This window comes from Panthera leo, chromosome C1, assembly GCF_018350215.1.
Source record: "Panthera leo isolate Ple1 chromosome C1, P.leo_Ple1_pat1.1, whole genome shotgun sequence".
NCBI classification, from domain to species: domain Eukaryota; kingdom Metazoa; phylum Chordata; class Mammalia; order Carnivora; family Felidae; genus Panthera; species Panthera leo.
In genome coordinates, this window is record NC_056686.1 from 110,589,132 (window position 1) to 110,608,347 (window position 19,216).

Sequence of the window (19,216 nt, forward strand, 5' to 3'; positions counted from 1 at the left end):
GACAGTGATATAACCATTTGCTCAAACGGAGAGGAAGAACAGATTTTGAGGACATAGGTGCGTTCTGGATTGAGTGTAGTTAACGTGAGATACCTAATGGGATGGATATTCCTATAAATATCATGGGTCTGAAACTTGGATTTGGAGCTGGAGACATAATAGGTTTGATCGTCATCTCCACAGACAAGTTCGTTGAATCAAGAAAGTATAGGGTAGAAAATAAACCATAAACTCTGCCACTTTGGAAAGGGGTGTAGCCAGTGAAGGCAAGTGAGTACACTTGTCATACATGTTGGAGAGGACCCTAGGGAAGGGAGGAGGCCATGCTAGAAAGGGGCAGTGGCAAGGGGCATGGGAAGTTGGCAGATGCTGCAGAGGGGCTTGTACAGTGAGTGTTGGCAGTGAGGCAGCACCCAGATTGCAAGAGGAGAGCGAGAGGGGCTGGAGGGTGCTGGCGTTGTTGGTTTAGGGATAGGTTTGATGATGGGACAGATGCCAGCTTCAGGGGGTAATAGGTTATGAGAATTTTCTTTGGCTAGCCACTTAATTTATTCGCGTTTTTGAAGATTGTAGAAGCTTGATGTTAAGAATAGATTAAACTTAAAAAAAAAAAAAAAAAAAAAACAGATTAAACTCCGTACAAGAGAATAGAAACAATTTAGAATTTTTTTATCCTTCTCTCCCACACCAACCTATCCACACCCATTCTCCATTTACCCCTAGGGATGGACGGTTACCTAAAAGTTGAGTGATTTGAATGCCCAGACATTTACAAATAGGCCTTAGTTTTGAAGGATGCTAGTCTTAATTTAGTCTCAAATGTGTACATAAAAAGTAACTGTATATCACACCATCAGATGCTGGCAAGGCTGCTGAGAAAGTAGCTCAACTCATACATTGCTGTGGGTAAAATGATACAGCTACTCTGGGAAACAGTTTGGCAGTTTCTTATAAAGTTAAACATGCAGCCACGGTATGACCCAGTATGACCCAGCACTTACAAACTCCTGGGCCTTTTCCCAGAGAAATGAACACTTGTGTTTGCACAGAAACCCGTAGATGAGCAAACAGCTTTATTCATAATAGTCAAAACTGGAAACAACCCAGATGTCCTTCAGGAAGTGAGTGGTTAAGCTGTGGTACATCCATACTATAGAATACCACCCAGCATTTAAAGGAACAAAATATTGACAGATGTAACAACTTGGGTGGGTCCTCAAGGGGGTTATGTTTAGTGGATGAAGCTAGTTTCTAAAGATTACATAGTGTATTCCATTTATATAACATTGTTGAAATGCAAAAATCACAGAAATGAAGAGTAGATTCGTGGTCACCAGGGGTTAGAGGCTGGGCAGATGGGGTAGGGAGGTGGATGTGTTTTTATAAAAGGGCACCAGGACAGTCCCTTGTGGTGAATACATGAACCTGCACATGTGATAAAATTGTAAATACACTAACATACAAATAAGCATAAGTAAAAATGGCAAAATGTAAATAAAAACTGGTGGACTGTATCAACATCAATACCCTAGTTGTGTTCTTTTTTGTTTTTTTTGTTTTTTTAAGTATTTATTTTGAGAGAGCACGCAAGCAAGAGAGGGGCAGGGATAGGGGGCGAAAATCCCAAACAGGCTCTGTGCCGTCAGCACAGGGCTCGATCTCATGCCTGTGAGATTTGACCTGGGCCAAGATCAAGAGTCAGATGCCCAACCAACTGAGCCACCCAGGTGCCCCAGTTGTGTTCTTGTAGCATAGTTTTGCATGTTGTTATCATTGGGAGAGACACTAGATCCTTCTGTATTATTTCTTAAACCACGTGTAAACCTATAATTATTTCAACTTTTAAAGACAAGAAACAAAAATTACTATATTGCATATACAAAACCACGTAAACTGTTTTATAGGCATACTCCATCTTGAGGGATCATTTTGGCTGTTTGAGTTTTCACGTGACAAGTGAACCTATGAGGAGCTCCACTAGACCAGAGAATTGGAATTTAGGGTTCTGGTGTGGGAAGCAACCTTGGAAAGGAGTGAGGCTTGACTGTGACGCTGAGGAGAGGCTAGAAGGAATCCTGAAAATGCAGAGGAATTCAGCTTTGGGAGGGAAGTGGAAGAATTCTTAGAGTAAATGTGAGTGATAGCGAGGCCAGCTTAAGACAGCAAAGAGGGCACTTTGGGTGACCTGGGGAGGCAGAGAGGTTTGAGGCACCTGTGCAGTTAAATCAGCTGGGCCCAGCTGTGGGGGGTGCTGCATGACAGCATGCTCTTCTTCCTGTCCTCAGAGCTCTCAGACCTGGAGATCCTGGATTCTGTGCCCGTGCGAGGGTCCCCATGCCCTCAAACAAGGACTACGTTGTCAGACCTAAGTGGAATGTGGAAATGGAGTCATCCAGGGTAAGCAAGCAGGGAAATGGCAACCTGGATCTCAAGTGCACGTTACTGTTTTGTCTTTTTACTCTGTGTGTAATAACTCTTAACAGCTCTTAGGTTTATCTCATTTAAAGAGAGCTGTTTTCTGGCCTCTTAGCTAGCCAGATCATTCATTGCTTGTGAGCTTTACTTCAGACTTAAAGCAACATTATCCAGCCAGGAAGTTTCTTCTCATTAATCCCTTTGTTTCAACTGAATCTTGAAGCCTAGAGTGTTTTCATGCAGTCATTTTTTTAGAGCCATGAGAAACAACTCCCCTGCTTCTGCAGTCTTCCCCCACCCCCAACCCCCCCGCCCTTTCTCTTCAGCTGTTTTAAGTAATTCTGTTGTGAAATATTTAGGGCAGATACTTCCTCTGTCATCATTGTAAATACTACTCCGTGATCTACATTGCTCTTCAGTAATCTCTTTTTATTCTCCATTCAAACCACTCTTTCTAGCCTGGTATTCTTAAAAAGGGCCTAAGCCGATTGGAAAAGCATAAGAGGCGATTTGCAGAACAGAAACGACTCAGCAAAGTGCACCGTGCTGTCAAGTTCAGCATTGAAGGCAACAGGATGCCCCTGTAGTCCTGGCCCTACCAGAGTGTATCCGGGAGGTATCCCCAAGGAAGCATGCTCTGTGCATGGGCTTGAATTGTCAGCAGCTAGAGTGAAAACAAGTGTGCGTGTGCTTTCTTAACCAAAAAAGGCCTGGCCCACTTTTAGTTACTGAAGTAATGAACTTAACAAACACTTTGTGACTTTCGAGTCCTACTGAATGTTTAGAAATGGATATGGAAGTCCCTTCCTTTATTGGTACCCCAGGAATTCATATATAGTTAAGTCCCTGGTAAGCATTTGGTCTTCCTCTTACCCATTTTTATTGAAAATGCTTTTTTAGGGTCCAGGATCATAGCGGTCTGCATTACAGGCATGTGAATGTGAATGTAGCTTCTTAGTGGAAGGGAAGTGGCTTTTTCCCACATTGTCTGTGTGCATTTGAGGGCCCAGTGCATAAAGCCTTGCACTGAACACTTAGGAGATAAATTTGATTGATGGTCAGAAGTGAAAGAGTTGGGACCGTTCCTGCAGCCAGACTCACTCCCAGCTGTGCTCTGAGGTTAACAGCAGTGCCTTGTGGCAGGGTGCTCTGAAGAGTCTGAGTGTGTTGCCTTCTTGTGACTTCTCTGGGACCCCTGCTTGGGCAGCTCTTTTCACGGACTACACTCACCTCTGTGCGCGTTCGTTTTTGCTGTTCAGCTGCAGTCAAAACAAAGCACACCCTTTCTTTCTTACTGAGAATAGCTGGAAGATAGAAGAGCACTACTGCTTCAGAGCCAAGAACTTTTTCGTAACTTCCCTCCCCTTTTTTGTACTTTTACCCATAAAAACGTCCCCTGACCTCCCTTCTCTCCCTCAGCCACCCCTCTTTCTTTTACCTGGTTTTCACTGTCTTTCCCTCTTTTTATCCCTCTCCCTGGTAGTTTTTCCTCCCCAATATACTTACTTTTGAGAATTGAGAACCACAATCTGGCAAAGAAATTATAATACAGAGTCTCATGGCCACTCTTCTTTGGAAGCCTGTCGGTGTTTTGAAGGGCATGTGCCCTCCTCTCCCAGTATGTGACGGAGAGGTGGGAAGAGAGAAGTGACCAGCAGGAGGAGAGGGAAACTTAAGCTGAATTCCTTTCCTTCATCCCACACCCCCCAGGTCATAATGTGCCAGTATTTACCTAGGCCTGAGTCTGGCTGATAGAGTTCTGTCAGAAAACAAATAAATACGGCATGATCCAGAAAGCTGGTGGTTTCATGTTACATTTTAGGATGTTGTCCTTAAACTACCTGATACCGTTTCCCCAGTTCAGGATGAATCCTTACAGATTCACTCAGGGCTTTCACGAACCACAGAGACATGAAGAGTACTATTAGAAAACGTATTTTCCAAGAATAAATTGGAGTGAGTAAATGGCTTTCAAATGAAATGCTCGTTGTTTTAAATGTCATTTTTATCTTTGAAATTACATAAGTGAATATAAAAGACTATAGAATAACCCATCCCCAAAACCCTGCTCTTCCTCAGAGTCCCCACTATTAACAGTTTGATGTGTTAAATGTATTTCCAGTAATGCTTCAAAGTTGGTTTTTTTCTGGTTGTAATTATAGAAAATTTGAGATTAGAAAGGGAAATTGCCCACAATTCAAAAGCAGTTTGATACCATTTTTGCCCTTTTTTTCTATTGATACTTTCATATAATTACAATTATTCTGTATATAATTTTGGTCACTTCTCCTCGTTAAACCACCTTATAGTTTTATCACTTATAATGGATGCCTAATAGTCTATCATGTGAATATATAATTTGTTTATTTATTCCTCTGTGGTTTCTGATTTTTCACTCCTAAATAGTGCAGTAACCTATACTACATTGTATGTTTATATGTTAATTTATTCCATGGAGTGCTTTTAAGATAACACTAAAATGACAAAAAGCAATGTATGTTTTTTTATAACCTTTTAAATGCAGAAAGCACAAATAAAATTACTGTCAGTTGTAATTCCACCACACCTTAATATTAACATTTTGGGTTATTTCCTTTTTGTCCTCTTTATATTGTACATAAACATTGCTGGTTTTGTGCTTTGGTATTTTTGTTTTCAAATTTTATGCAAAATTGTTATTTTATACTTTGTTGGATTTGTGTTTTACTTAACACGGTAAACATTCATTTGAGTAAACATTCTTCAGTGACTTAATATTGTGTCCAAATACAGTCGTATCATAATTTTTTAAAGCAAACCTATCTTGCTGATCTTTTAAGCTGCTTTTGGTTTTTCTCTGATAAAACAGTGCAGCATACACTTTTACTGTCCTAAGGAAGTGGTACAGAGTTGAATCAGGAGAGAGATCACTGAATTTGGCATGTTAGGTACTATATCCTGTGTGTTTCCAGACTTGGGGAAACTAGGCATCTGCCAGCCATAAGTCTTAAAAGTTATAGGACTAGGTAGGAGTGGATTCGTGTCATCTGGGTATGTCCCATTTGAGGAGGCTAGAGGGCTCAGATTGTCAGGGTCCTGGGAGACAGTATTGGCTGGTGTGTACAGCTGCTGGGAGTTGAGTAATTGGTGCAGATATAAGCAGGTAAGGCTTCTGATGTGGACTAACTACTAAGAATCAGGGCACATTGTCTGAAAGGAGGTCACATATCTAGGACCGTCTAGGAAATCTGGGGCTTCGATAGCGTGAGAGAAGCATAGTTGTTTCTCATCTGGTAATGAATATTTATGCTAACTCAGAGTCCTAGTGCCAAGTATTAACTTGATATAAAATAATATTTGGATGTGGGATTGTTTCAGAAAATCTAGGGTGGATGATCTACATGGCTCCTGTTCAAGACTGACAGGAGCTCCTGTGTGAGGTACACGCTGAGTCTAGAGGTGGAGTGAGACTTGGGGGGCTCCCCAGCTCAAAGGAACATCCCCACACTGGCCCCACCCCCAGAGTGTCTTCTGGGCCCTCCCTTCTTTTAGCAGTCTCAGGATTGAGCTGCACAGATGGTTCAGTAGTAAACATCTGGGGAGAAGAATTAGAAAAACTCCTCTCTTTATAAACCACTCAACATTCTTAAAGATCAGAATTGTCAGTAACACTAGTCAACAAGAAGAATTGGCTCTGATCTTTGTTAGAAGTGGCAGACCTTCTCAGCATTTCTAACAGTATCGATTTCTGGAGACTGCATCTCTTCAAGACGTGTAGTTGTTTCAAATTATGAAAAAAATAACCAAAACCAAATCTTAAAACTAAGAGGCTAGCAGGAACAGATGCAAGAAGTGGTAAGCCCCTTGGATTCAAGGCTTAATTTACTTTTCTTCTTGTATCCAGTATATGTATCATAAATCTGATCCATCCCAAAGTAGTAGTAATGATGGTAACAGCTGATACTTATTTTGAGCACTGACTGTGTGCTAGTATTTGACAGTATTACCTCATTTACCTCTCCTGACGGTCCCGAAAGTACAGACCAGGGGCCACATTTGCCCAGGGCTACAGAACCTGCTGAGGCCAAGCAGAGATTCACTTCAAGTCTGAAACTAGAGCTCCACCGCCTGACGGGTTCACTTTACTCGTCCTCTAACCTCGTTCATCAGGCTTCATGCTTTTTCTCAGGTGACTTTCCTTGCCTCAGAAGATCATTCTTCATGCCGGCACTGTTTGAAGGTGAATATGACAAGCTGTCAGCTCCATGCTGACTTTTGAAAGGGAAAAGCATACAGTCAGAATCTAATTTGATGGAATTGCAGGGGGGATCATAGTTTAAATCGTCCCTCTTCCATCTAGATATCTATGGACTGAGGCAAAATTTTAAAATAAGGCACAGTTCGTTACTCTTCATTGAGAGAGTTTAACATGTGTACATTGCTAACGCTTGCTCTATTCCTGAGGTCACCAAAGCAGATTATGATTATTCCAGAGATAAGAGCCCTTTTTAACTTTCAGACAAACGGAGATGAAAGGCAAAACTGGATTTGTGTATTTCGATAATTTGCTCTTTAATTTTTACCCCACTCTTAGTTTCAGGGGACCTCCAAGAAGGGTATCAGTCGACTGGATAAACAGATGAGAAAGTTCACAGATATCAGGAAAAAAAGCAGATCTGCACACGCAGTGAAAATCAGCATCGAGGGCAATAAAATGCCATTGTGACCTTGCCTGGGATGTGTACCCATCTCTAAGAAATGCGCAATGGACTCTTTGGAGAAAGAAGAGGATATTTTAAATTTTTTTTTTAGTGTTTCTGTAAATGCTTCCGCTTGTATCAAATGTCATAGGACTCGCATTTCTCTCACTTGTATTTAAAACTGTTTGTTGTGTACTTTGTACAGAAGACTACTCATACTTCTATAAACTTTACACAATAAAGTTCCATTCTGGTTTTGGGGGGCTGTCTCTTCATTGTCTTAGAGGATCCATTCTCAGTGGGGGGTGAAAATTGGTTTTTGGTGAGGGAAAAAAGTCTTAAATATTACAGTGGTTTGTAAACTGTCCGTGTTCAGCCTACCTGACTGTGGCATAATAAGGAATTTAAGGAATTTGTCTGGTCTCTATCTTGGGTTCCTAACAAGGAGCTTCTAAGCCGTGTAGGTGGTGGGAATGTCTTTGTGACGCTAATGAGGTGGCTCATGGTAGGCTCCTAGATAGCTTTAGGGTGGGGGCTGTTACCAGAAAGATCCACCATGTAATTTGAGGGTTGAGACTTTGGGCAGGCCTGATGCATGATTGGCGTGAGGGGATTGAGTTCAGTCACATGCCCAATGATGGCATCGATCATGCCTGTGTAGTGAAACCCCAGTTAAGAACTCTTGACCCGGAAGCTCACTGGGGCTTCCTGATGGGTGAGCACACTGAGCTGAGATGGTGATGTGCCTTCATTCCACAAGGAGAGTGTGTGGAAACTGTCTCCTCCCAGAACTTGCCCTGTGTGTCTTCATTTCGTTGGTCTTCCTTTGTAATAAAAATGATCATAAACATAGTGCTTTCCTGAGTTCTGGCAGTCATTTTAGCAAATTTTTGAACCTGAGGGGTTCATGGAAACCCCCAGATTTGTAACCAGTTAGTCAAAAGTGGGCATGGACCCTCTTGCTGCTGGCATCCAAAATGAGGGCAGTATTGTGGAAGACTGAGCCCTTAAACCTGGGGAGTGCAGTGCTAACTCCCAAGTGGTTAGCGTCAGAATTGAATCACAGTACCCTAGTTGGGGTTGAAAGGAAATACCAACAAAATCTTATTTCTTACTGTTTGTCTTGTTAGGGAAACTTTAATTACTGGATTTTAATTAATTTACATAGATGTTTTCTCCCGGGAAGGGTGCTATAATGAAAAACAGGGTGAGAAATACCACCGTTAGAGGAAATGTGGATATAACTGAAAATTACTGTGCCAGTTACTGATGGCACTTGGGCAGTTGGGATAGATAATTATAGTTTGTGGCTGTATTTTGTTTTTGTGATACTTTGAACTTACTTTAGTAGTCTCTAGATTTAATTATGAAGAATCTTTAATTAGTCAAAATGACTAAACCCAAGAACCAGTAATTCTTTTTTATTTTTTACATTTTATTTATTTTTGAGAGAGAGACAGAGTACAAGTGGGGGAGAAGCAGAGAGAGGGAGACACAGAATCCAAAGCAGGCTCCAGGCTCTGAGCTATCAGCACAGGGCCTGACGTGGCCTCGAACTCCCAAACCCTGAGATCGTGACCTGAGCTGAAGTTGGACGCTTAACCGACTGAGCCACCCAGACGCCCCACCAGTAATTCAACTGTAGAAATTCTGCTCATACAAATTGGAATAGGATTTCTGACAGCCTGGATTTTCAAAAAAACATGAAAACCTCACCATAAAAGCTTTTGAACAGACAAAATAACATGCAGTGTATGCACTTTACTCAAAAGAATCTCAGAATCTCTACATTTGCTTTCAACAAGCTTAGAAGCACAGATGGAATAGTGAGCTATAAAAGGCAGGTACGTAGATATTATTAGGTGCTTGCTAACCACTAGATGGAAACAATTGCTTTCTACACTATCCATTTGCTTCATATAAATAGCCTCAAAAAAAACTTGTGAGAGCAAAAAAAAAAAGCACAGCCACCTATTGAAGCCCATGTTGATGACCCTGGTCATTAAAAATTCTAAACAAGAAAGGTAAGAGTCATACTTTCTAAAAAAAAAGATTTAAAGTTTACCAATATAGCATTTTGCCATTTGATGGGGTAAGCTCCAGTTACCTGATGGTTTCTCCCATGTAGGGTAAAACTGTTGGTGTCAGGTGTAAAGTGACAGTCATGCCTGAGGAATTCAAAATGATGCGGGATTTGTCTTATATGGAAGAAGATTGTTTCTGTATAAATGAGCCTTGGTCAATGGGTTATTTTAGAAATTGCCAAACCTGGCCTAACAGTGGCTTTTTTTTTTTTTTTTAATGTTGGAAATATTTCCAATTAACCATTATGTGGCAAGATTGGCAAAATAAACTCCCAGTATGCCCTTCACCTATATTTAACCAATTGTGAACATTTGTAACATTTATACATATGAGTAACTTGCTGACAGCTTGCTTCTTGCTTCCCAAATAGTTAAGCATATTTCTCTCCACAGGACCTTGAGTTTGTCCCAGTGTTTGGTGGTGGTAACCTTGACCATTTGAATGGAGTGAAACAATCATTTTGTTTCCAGTTAAAAGAATTGTTGACTATAATTATTTTAAGTTAATTGTAAATATGTAAAATACACATAAAATCTGACATCTTAAAGGGCCATCTTAAGTGTACAGTTAGTGACATTGTTCACTCTTGTTTGCAATCACCACTTCCTTTCATCTCCAGAAATCTTTTCATGTTAATAAAGTGAAACTACCCATTGAATAGTAACTCCACATTCTCTCCCTTACCCCCCACCCCCCAGCACTGGCAATCACTGTTCTACTTTGTCTATGATTTTGACTATGACTCTTACATAAATGGAATCATACATTATTTATCCTTTTTGACTGGTGTATTCGCTTAGCACAATGTTCTCAAGGTTCATTCATGTTGAAATGTATCAGCATTTTCTTCCATTTTAAGGCTGAATAATAAATACTCTTGTATGTAGATACCATGGTTAGCTTATCCATTCATCATCTGTTCATGGACATTTGGGTTGCTTTTACCTTTTGTGAATAATGCTGCCATGAACATGGGTGTGCAAATATTTCTTTGAGACTCTGCTTTCAATTGTTTGAAGTAATTCTACCCAGAGGTAGAATTGTTGGATCTTACGGTAATTCTAATCTTAAGGAACTGCCATTATGTTTTCCATAATGGCTGCACCATTTTACATTCCTACCAATAGTGCAAAGGATTCCAATTTGTCCACCACCACACCAACACTTACTTTTTGTTGTGTGTGTGTGTGTGGTTTTTTTAATAGTAGCCATCCTAATGGGTGTGAGATGGTACACCCATTGTGTTTTTGATTTGTATTCTGATGATTAGTGATATTGAACATCTTATTTTAGTGCTTTTGATACCTTCTTTGGAGAACTACTTATTCAAATATTTTGCCCATTTTTTAAATAAGCTGTTGAGTTGTTGGAATTCCTTATATATTGTGGATAATAACTCCTTAATTTGCAAATATTTTCCCCATTTCATTCTTTGTTCTTTTTTTAATTTTATTTTTTTTCAATATATGAAGTTTATTGTCAAATTGGTTTCCATACAACACCCAATGCTCATCCCAAAAGGTGCCCTCCTCAATACCCATCACCCACCCCCCATCAATCATTCTTTATTCTCATTGAATGGCCTTGGTTCCCTTGTCAAAAATCATTTCTGGGCTCAATTCCATCAGGCTATATGTCTGTCTTTGTGCCAGAGTGACACTGTTTTTTGGGGGGTTTTTTTGCAACAAGAACCAAGTTTTGGTTTTTTTCTTACATTTGAAGTATCCCTTGATGACATCCTTGGCCTGCGACTGTTTGCCATAGTCCTTAACCACCACAGAACAGCAACCAACCACTTAATGGGGTTTTCCCTCTGTCAGTTTTACAGAGGCCTACCCATTCCCCTAATTTCTTATAACCTTAATTAGGTTGATTTTGGTGTTCAGCACAAAGGGCCTCCACCAACTTGACACACATGGGCTCATCACAGTTGGATATAAGCACACAAAGATGGGTTTGGCCCTTGTCTAAGGCTTTGGCAGCTTCACGAATTCCACATGCTAGGCCGTCATGGATAAGGGTGGTCTTCAGCACCTCTTGTAAAACAGTGTTAACCTCCATTACACTTCCAGCAGCAATGACTTCCTCAGTCATGGAGGTGGGTTATGGGTGGAGCCCAATTTTGAGTGCACCCAATCCTCTGCCTCCACGTGACTGAGGGAAAGAGAGCGTGACACTGTTGTGATTACTATAGGTTTGTAGCAGATCCTAAAGTGTGAGTCTTCTAAATTTGTTCTTCAAGATTGTTTTGACTATTTGGGGTCCCTTGAGATTTCATATGAAACTTAGGACGGATTATTCTATTTCTTCAATAAACGTCATTGGGGTGTTCATAGGGACTGCACTGGTTCCATAGATCACTTTGGGTAGTGCTGGACGTTTTAACAATATTAAGTCTTCCAGTCTATGAACACAGGATCTGTATATTCTCTTTCATTTCTTTGAGCAACATTTTGTAGTTTTCAGTGTGTAGGGATGTGTTTATAGACATTTTCTTTGTAGTTATGGTAATTACATATAACATACTAAGCTACAAATGTTTTTAAACTGTAATTTCAATCACATACAAAAGCTACTTTATAGTCTAGCCCTTTTTATGTTACTGAAATCATAAATCACATTTATATATATTGTGTACCCACTAACAGACTTCTAGTTATTTTTTATGCTTTTGTATTTTAAATCCTGTAAAAGAAGTTGTTATAATTATAAAACTAAGTTTTATATTTATCCGTGTAGTTAGCTCTACTGGAAAGATTTACATTTTTGTATGGCTTCGAATTACTTACTAGTATTCTTTCAATTTGGAGGACCACCTTAAGCATTTCTTGTGGAGCTTGTCTATTGGTAGTGAATTTCCACAGCGCTTGTTTATCTGGGAATGTGTTAATTTCTCCCTCATTTTGGAAGGATAGTTTTTGCCAGATACAGAATTCTCGGTTGATGGGGGTTTTTTCTTGCAGCATTTAATTATATCATCCGACTGCCTTCTGGCCTGCCAAGATTGTGCCCTGGGAGCCAGAGAGGGACCCCTTTACTAGTAAAATGCTCTGCAATTTTGTTTTGTTTTGTTTTGGAGGGCATTAGATTAACCATTGTTTCCAAATTGACTTCTCACCCACTTGCATACTACTCTTCCTCTTAGAGATTGTCAGGCCAGGCTCCATATGGTCTCTGTTATGATCTTCCCCTCCTGCCGTAGAGGTAGCCGCTTTCCCATCTCAGATGCACTGTGGAACAGGTACGTGTAGTGTGGAGTTAAGTGAGGTCGGGTACCTGTATGTAAAAGGATTGCTGAGATGTTCGAGAAGTCCTGAGAGGTGGAATTGCCTAGTGTAGACATGGGCTAGAAATGTTACAAAAATGCATGTGTCTCAAGTTGGCTCATTTTGGTATGTTGAGCTACAGATAGGCATTTCATATGTTCATTGGTTTTTTAAAGAAAGTGGTGGGCTGTATCACAGTATTACTAGTATGCCTCATTTTAAGCAAGCTCAGTACATAAATGTAAAGATTTGACCAAAACTTGGAGATGACCGTTTGTAAAAGGATTTACTATAAGATTTTTAAAAAACATTCTTGCTGCCTCAAAGCAGGATTTGAATTAAAAGGATATGAAGGAACAACTAGGGAAAACACCACTCACTCTGGGGGAGGAGGGTTTGGATCTGTGCTCCCCAGGACTAGCTCAGTTCTTACAAAGACCTGTGCTGAAGGTTCTTTCCATGATGGATGCACGGAGGGAGGTTCAAAGCATATCAGGCCCTAGGGCAGCGAGTCATTCCTTAGGTTTATTTGACTAGAGAGCAATAAGTAAGGCTTTAAATAAAACTTCATAAATGTTTTATGATGACATGTTAAAAAGTGGATTGAAAGTAAAGGAACATGGAGTTTGGTCTCCAATATGTGAGGATCTCCGTAGGTGAGGGAAATCAGTGCTTACGGTTTGAGAGTCAGGAGAGAAAAGGAGAGAGGTTTATTTGATTGCCCGCCCTTTGAGTTTTGAGAAGAAGTGATTTCTTTGTAATTCTCTCGTTTCTTGTATGTTTTGAACAAGAAGTTACTTTTTTTGGCTAGAGATAGCAGAGAAATAGAGTTCCCCAGACCAGTTCTGTGTGAGACCAGCACAGGTCAGGAAGCACTGGTCTCTCGAAGAACTTACCTGTGGATGACCAGTGTAGTTACGGACAGCCATTCCAAGCTGACCTCTTTTGAAACCCATGTCAGGGGGAAGGAGGACCAAGGCAAAGAGGCCATGGGGTCCCAGGGGACAAGAACCATGTCCATATTGTTGTCACCATTCGGTGTGTTGAGCTGAACTAATATATGGCACTTCACATTTTGACATCAATGGTACTTAATTCTTTGAGATGATATTGTCCCTGTTTTACAGATGAATAAAATGGTGTTCTGGCCAGCTTCCCTTTATTCATATGCACCCATCTGTTCTCTGTCTGCATCACACTTTCTTGCCCTGTCTCCTCAAATATCCACCAACCTTGCTCCCTCACTTCCTTTGATCTCTGTTAAAACGTCACCTTATTGATGACACCTTGCCTAACTTTTCTTATAGGAGAAAGCACCTGCCCCTCGCTTTATTTTCCCGGGAGCGCTTTGCACCATCCAACTTACTATATATTGACTTGTTTGTTGTTGAGTATATCCTCCTCCTTAGAGTGGGAGCTCCATGAGGGCAGGAACTCCATCCGTTCTATTTACTGATGTATCCCCAGCAACCAGAACAAAGTCTGTCATGAAGTACACAGTAAATTTGGCTAATGAATAGTCCCTACTTCCTCTTTTCTTCATTCGTTAACCAATTCATTCAACAAACACTGAGCCCTATAGGTGCCAGATTCTCTCAATAGCAGAGGACCAAAGATGAACCAGCTAGCTTCTGCCCTTAATTAGGTCACAATGTGAGGAGGGACCCAGGAAAGCAAACTTAATTATAAAATTTTTTTTTCAACGTTTTTTTATTTATTTTTGGGACAGAGAGAGACAGAGCATGAACAGGGGAGGGGCAGAGAGAGAGGGAGACACAGAATCGGAAACAGGCTCCAGGCTCCGAGCCATCAGCCCAGAGCCTGATGCGGGGCTCGAACTCACGGACCACGAGATCGTGACCTGGCTGAAGTCGGACGCTTAACCGACTGCGCCACCCAGGCGCCCCAAACTTAATTATAAATGCATTATGGTGGGTTTACTGGGGGCACAACTAGAAGAGATCAAGAAAAACTTCATGCAGGAGACAGTGTGGAGTTGACTTCTGAGGGGCAAGGATGATTATGATAGATAACATTTATTGAGTGCTTACTGTGTGCCATGCCTCTCCACTAAACAATTTAAGTAATATCATTTAAGGCTGTTAACAGTTTTATGACATAAATGCTGATATGACCTTTATATTAGGGATGCAGAAAGAGGCTCAGGATGAAGGTCATAGAGCTAGTAGTTGGAGCTGAGGTTCAAATCTGGCTTTTTCTGGTTCCAGATCTCAGGCTTTAACTATGTGCTGGGCAGACAAGCAAGGAAGACATCGTGAGCAGAAGAAGCAATGTATCACAAGGATTGGAACTCCCCCAGGTGTATCCATGAAACTACAATGATTCCAGGAAATGTGAGACAAGATGAGGTAGGAGTGTGCCACAGTTTGAAGGTGGACTTATAGGCCACAGGTTTTCTAACCTGGGCCTCCCGATTCCTTTCTCTTTCCTCCTTCCGGAGTAACTTGCTCTTGCTACTGTATTAGTCTTCTGAATATGCTGTGATCTGAAGGATGAATTGCATGGTTGAAGCAGGGGATCGACCATGTGGTCATAGTAGCGCTGATGGGAGACGGAGTCTCTGAGTTGGATAGTAACTGAGAACAAAGAGGACACAACAGATTGAAATATCTTTGGAGAGAGAACTGTTAGAACTTGTTCCGTTTGGCCATTAGAGTTGGAGAAGGAAGAGGCTAAGACTGGATGGATAGGAGGGTAGGGAACCATTAATGAGGACAGAGCGTAGACGGGCAAGCCCAACGGGAGTGGCGAAAATGGCGAGTGAGGGTGATCTGAAGTTCCCGGGGCTCCCTGAGCAAGGAGATGGCCAATGCTGGTCTGGATGTACGTGGCTGGTGCTCCGAGTGGAGTGGAATCACAAAGCTGGCAGACATCAGCTACTGGGTATTTCTTTAAGTGCCAAGAAAGAGAGGCAGGAGACTTGGAGTGGGACCTTTGGGAACACCAGCCGTGAATGCTAGGCATTGTCTCAGTACTTGACATCTTTGGGTGGGTATCTACATTGTTTTCAGATCCTCTCTTGTGAAATCATCAGACACATGTCTAAACCATTCAGGGAAGCTTTTGAAGTTTTCTTGGCTTAAAAAAAAGTGTCTGAGAGCATGGAGTCTCCTTACAGCATTTTTTTCTATAGATGTCTGAGCAAGATGGCAGGTTAGAAGCCCCTTCAGTCAACCCAGCTGTTTTTTTTTTTCTAGTGACTTCCACAACCCCACCTGGATTCACAGCCACAGTGAGCTCCCTTATCCATCAAAGGTGACTGGAAGCTTGATATGGACCCATTTCAGCCCAGCCGTGCCTGCAGCTCACAGCACTCGCTAAGTGTCCCAGTGAATCTGGTCAGGTCTCCTGACCATCACCCCTGCGGGAGGCCTTCCTTCTCTTCAGAGTGGTAGCTAGCACAAAGCACCTTGGCCGAGTGCCCATGTGCACACAGGAGGACCCAGGGGAGAGGACCAAGGTCAGACTGAGAGCCCCAGCCACTCACTATCTTTGTTCTCCCCTCCTTGGTCAGCAGTGTCCCAGGTTCTGGTTGGGAAGGCAGAGAGGAAGAATGACTTTGCCTCAGACCGCCTCCCAGCTCAGGCAGTGTAGGGCCGTGCGTTACTGAGGTGGGACTCTTCATGGTGGTTTTCTTGTCATTCAGGAATTGTCATTCATCTGCTCATTCAGGAATTTGTTGAGATCACTTTCAGTGGAGGAACAGGAACAAGGATGGATGTGCCAAGAGAGGGTGCTTTGGGGTCATATGACCCCAAGTCCTATTCCCCTTCTGCCACCTGTGGGCTATGTGGTCTAGGGCAAAAGTCACTTTAGCTCACTAAGCTTTGGTTTCCTCCTCCTGAGGGCATCGATGCCCACTGCACAGAGAGATCATAGGGGCACAAATGCTCAGAAGGATGCCCAGCACACAGTAGGTAGCTTAATAGGTAGGGCTACCTCATTGTGATTTTTCAGTTTCCTCTGTGTTTCAGTCTCACTGCTTAATTTAACATTGGATTTGGTGATATGTGGCTTCACATTTCCTTTACCTCAGCTAGCAGCTGAGGATTACGTGCTCAGGCTCTGGAGTTTGCCCAGACCTAGTCTCAAATCCTGGCTCCGCCAGCACACTCACTGTTTGACTTTGCCTGAGTAACTCTACCGATTGGTTCCTGTGGGGATGATGGTAGCGCACCCCACCCCCTTGTAGAGAGGTTGTTAGAAGGAAATAGGATCGTGCATGGGCATTGCTTGGTACATGGGAAATGCTCAAGTATCGGTGTTCATCTTGTGAATATTGCCACCCTGAGAAGGCACATTCTTATTCCAAAATTGGGCACTTGCCATTGTTCAAACTATTCAACAAATCTTGACATTAGCTTCTGAGTCCTTTGAATGCCCATAATGGTAAGAAACTTTCAAGAAAGAGCAGGTTTGGGGGAAGACTGAGAAGGTATTCAGAGGCAAATCTGCTGATTGACATGGCTGGTGAATTAAGATAATTATCTTTCCAGTCAAAAACATTGTGTTTCTTGTAACCCATGCAAATGCATGCACAAGAGGCCTTCCAGTAGTGTGGGCAGAGGCCTCCAGAGGCGTGACTTGGTTCATTACCACTCACTCGTTACTGTTATTTTTTAATTGGAAAGTGAAACCTGCCCATGCTTAAAAAACATCTCAAAGAGTAAAAGTGAAAAAATCTCCCTACCACACAGAGGCAGTCTACAGTTTCCAACTCTCCTCAAGGAGAGTGGAATGTGGCTATATACGGTCCCTTTCAAAACAGCAAATGGGGGCCCAGCAGGCACACTGTTCTGCACCTTTTTCTTCCCTCTCATGAAGCTCTCCTGAGGCTATGGCTTTCAAGGACTTCCCTCTACAGAGAGGCACAGACTATTGAAGAAATGCCCAGGGAAGGCCTTTGGGACTCCCCAGATTCTTAAACACTGTGGTGGCCGGTAACTGGCCCTGCTCCTCGCTCTGACGTGCCTATTTGTCAGTTCTCTCACTTTAAATCATTTTCCATTCACTTCCTTAGCCAGCGCTAATAGTTGGACTTCTGGAGGGAGAGAGAGGGAGGAAGGGAAGGAGAGAGGGAGAAGATAAATTGAGGGAGAAAGAAAGGGAAGAGAGGAGAGGGAGAGGAAAGGTGGGGCAGGGAGGGTCTTTCACCCATGGCCATCTGGTTGTTATGAATTGAACTGTGTTCTGGGAATGCAAGCTGGTACAGCCACTCTGGAAAACAGTATGATGTTATTCAAAAAACTAAAAATAGAACTACCCTACGACCCAGCAATTGCACTACTAGGCATTTATCCATGGGATACAGGTGTGCTGTTTCGAAGGGACACATGCACCCCCATATTTATAGCAGCACTATTAACAACAGCCAAAGTATGGAAAGAGCCCAAATGTCCATCGGATGAATGGATAAAGAAGAGGTGGCATATACATACAATGGAGTATTACTTGGCAATCAAAAAGAATGAAATCTTGCCATTTGCAACTACGTGGATGGAACTGGAGGGCATTATGCTAAGTGAAATTAGTCAGAGAAAGACAAAAATCATATGACTTCACTCATATGAGGACTTTGATGAACATAAGGGAAGGGAAACAAAAATAATATAAAAACAGGGAGGAGGACAAAACAGAAGACACTCATAAATATGGAGAACAAACTGAAGGTTACGGGAGGGGTTTGGGAGGGGGGGATGGGCTAAAAGGGTAAGGGGCACTAAGGAATCTACTCCTGAAATCATTGTTGCACTATATGCTAACTAATTTGGATGTAAACTTTAAAAAAATAAAATATAAAATAAAAAAAAAAATGAACTGTGTTCCCTCCAAATTCATACATTGAAGTTCTAACCCCCAGGACTCCACAAAGTGACCTTTTTTGGAAATAAGGGTTATTGCTGGTGTAATTAGTTAAGATTAGGTCATACTAAAGTAGGGTGGGTCCTTATTTTAGTGGGACTGGTGTCCTCACAAAAAGGGGAAATTGGGAAACAGATGCACACACAGGGAGAACACCCTGTGAAGATGAAGACAAAAATGAGGGTGACACCAACACTTGCAAGCAAAGCTTCAGGAAGTAGGAGAGAAGCATGAACAGAACCAGCCCTGCTGACCCCTTGATCTTGGATTTCCAGCCTCCAGAACGGTGAGACAATAAATGTCTATTGTTTAAGCCGCCCAGTTCATGTACTTTGTTAGGGCAGCCCTCGCTGACTAACAAATACCCTGGGGAGAGACAGGCTGCCAGCCCTGAAACCTCCCATGTCAGAAAAGGAGAACCAACATGTTCCTCGCCTTCAGTATTTGCTGGCCCCCATCTATGCAGCCGTCCATAGCTTTCCATTTTCCACTGGAGACCTGAGCCATAATAACAAGCACTATAAACTGAAGGCAAGACTTAAAACTAGAAGCTTTGGCCACCCCAAAATTTGCCTCCTGAAGTCTCTAGACCAAATGAACAGGTCCATGCTTACCCATGGGCTTTTAGTGCCAGCAGCTTCCAGACTCAACCTACAGGTGTTTGCCCCTAGAGAGGCAACACGGGCAGCATACTGGGTACTCACCAGAACAGAAGCCCACGCTGGAGCAGAGCCAGATACTTATGGGGGGAGATTCTTGTTATGTTCTGAACAGTGGAAAAAAGCTTCCTGTAAAGTTGAAGCTGCAACTTTATTAAGATGGAAATGCTACTACGGGATCAAACTTAACCTGGCCCTATGGGGTGTCGTGACTCCATGAGGACATGGC

At 42.1% G+C, this 19,216-nt stretch overlaps 1 protein-coding gene and 1 pseudogene across 4 annotated transcripts in view; one reads left to right on the forward strand and one right to left on the reverse strand.

Annotated features, from left to right (window-relative positions):
• The window catches only part of IWS1 (interacts with SUPT6H, CTD assembly factor 1), a 50,887-nt gene extending 33,170 nt beyond the window's left edge, over positions 1 to 17,717 (forward strand). For 2 of the 4 annotated variants that reach the window (XM_042954097.1, XM_042954095.1), the window contains exons 13-14: positions 2,286 to 2,397; positions 6,989 to 7,352. In XM_042954097.1, the coding sequence (XP_042810031.1) occupies positions 2,286 to 2,397; positions 6,989 to 7,120 (244 nt within the window). In that variant the 3' untranslated portion in view covers positions 7,121 to 7,352. Of the gene's footprint in view, positions 1 to 2,285; positions 2,398 to 2,873; positions 4,085 to 6,988; positions 7,353 to 14,673; positions 14,815 to 15,663 lie in introns of those variants that run through there. The other 2 variants (XR_006206746.1, XM_042954096.1) reach the window with 2 other exon arrangements.
• LOC122228777 lies at positions 10,714 to 11,729 on the reverse strand (annotated as a pseudogene).
• Positions 17,718 to 19,216: the final 1,499 nt, after the last annotated feature.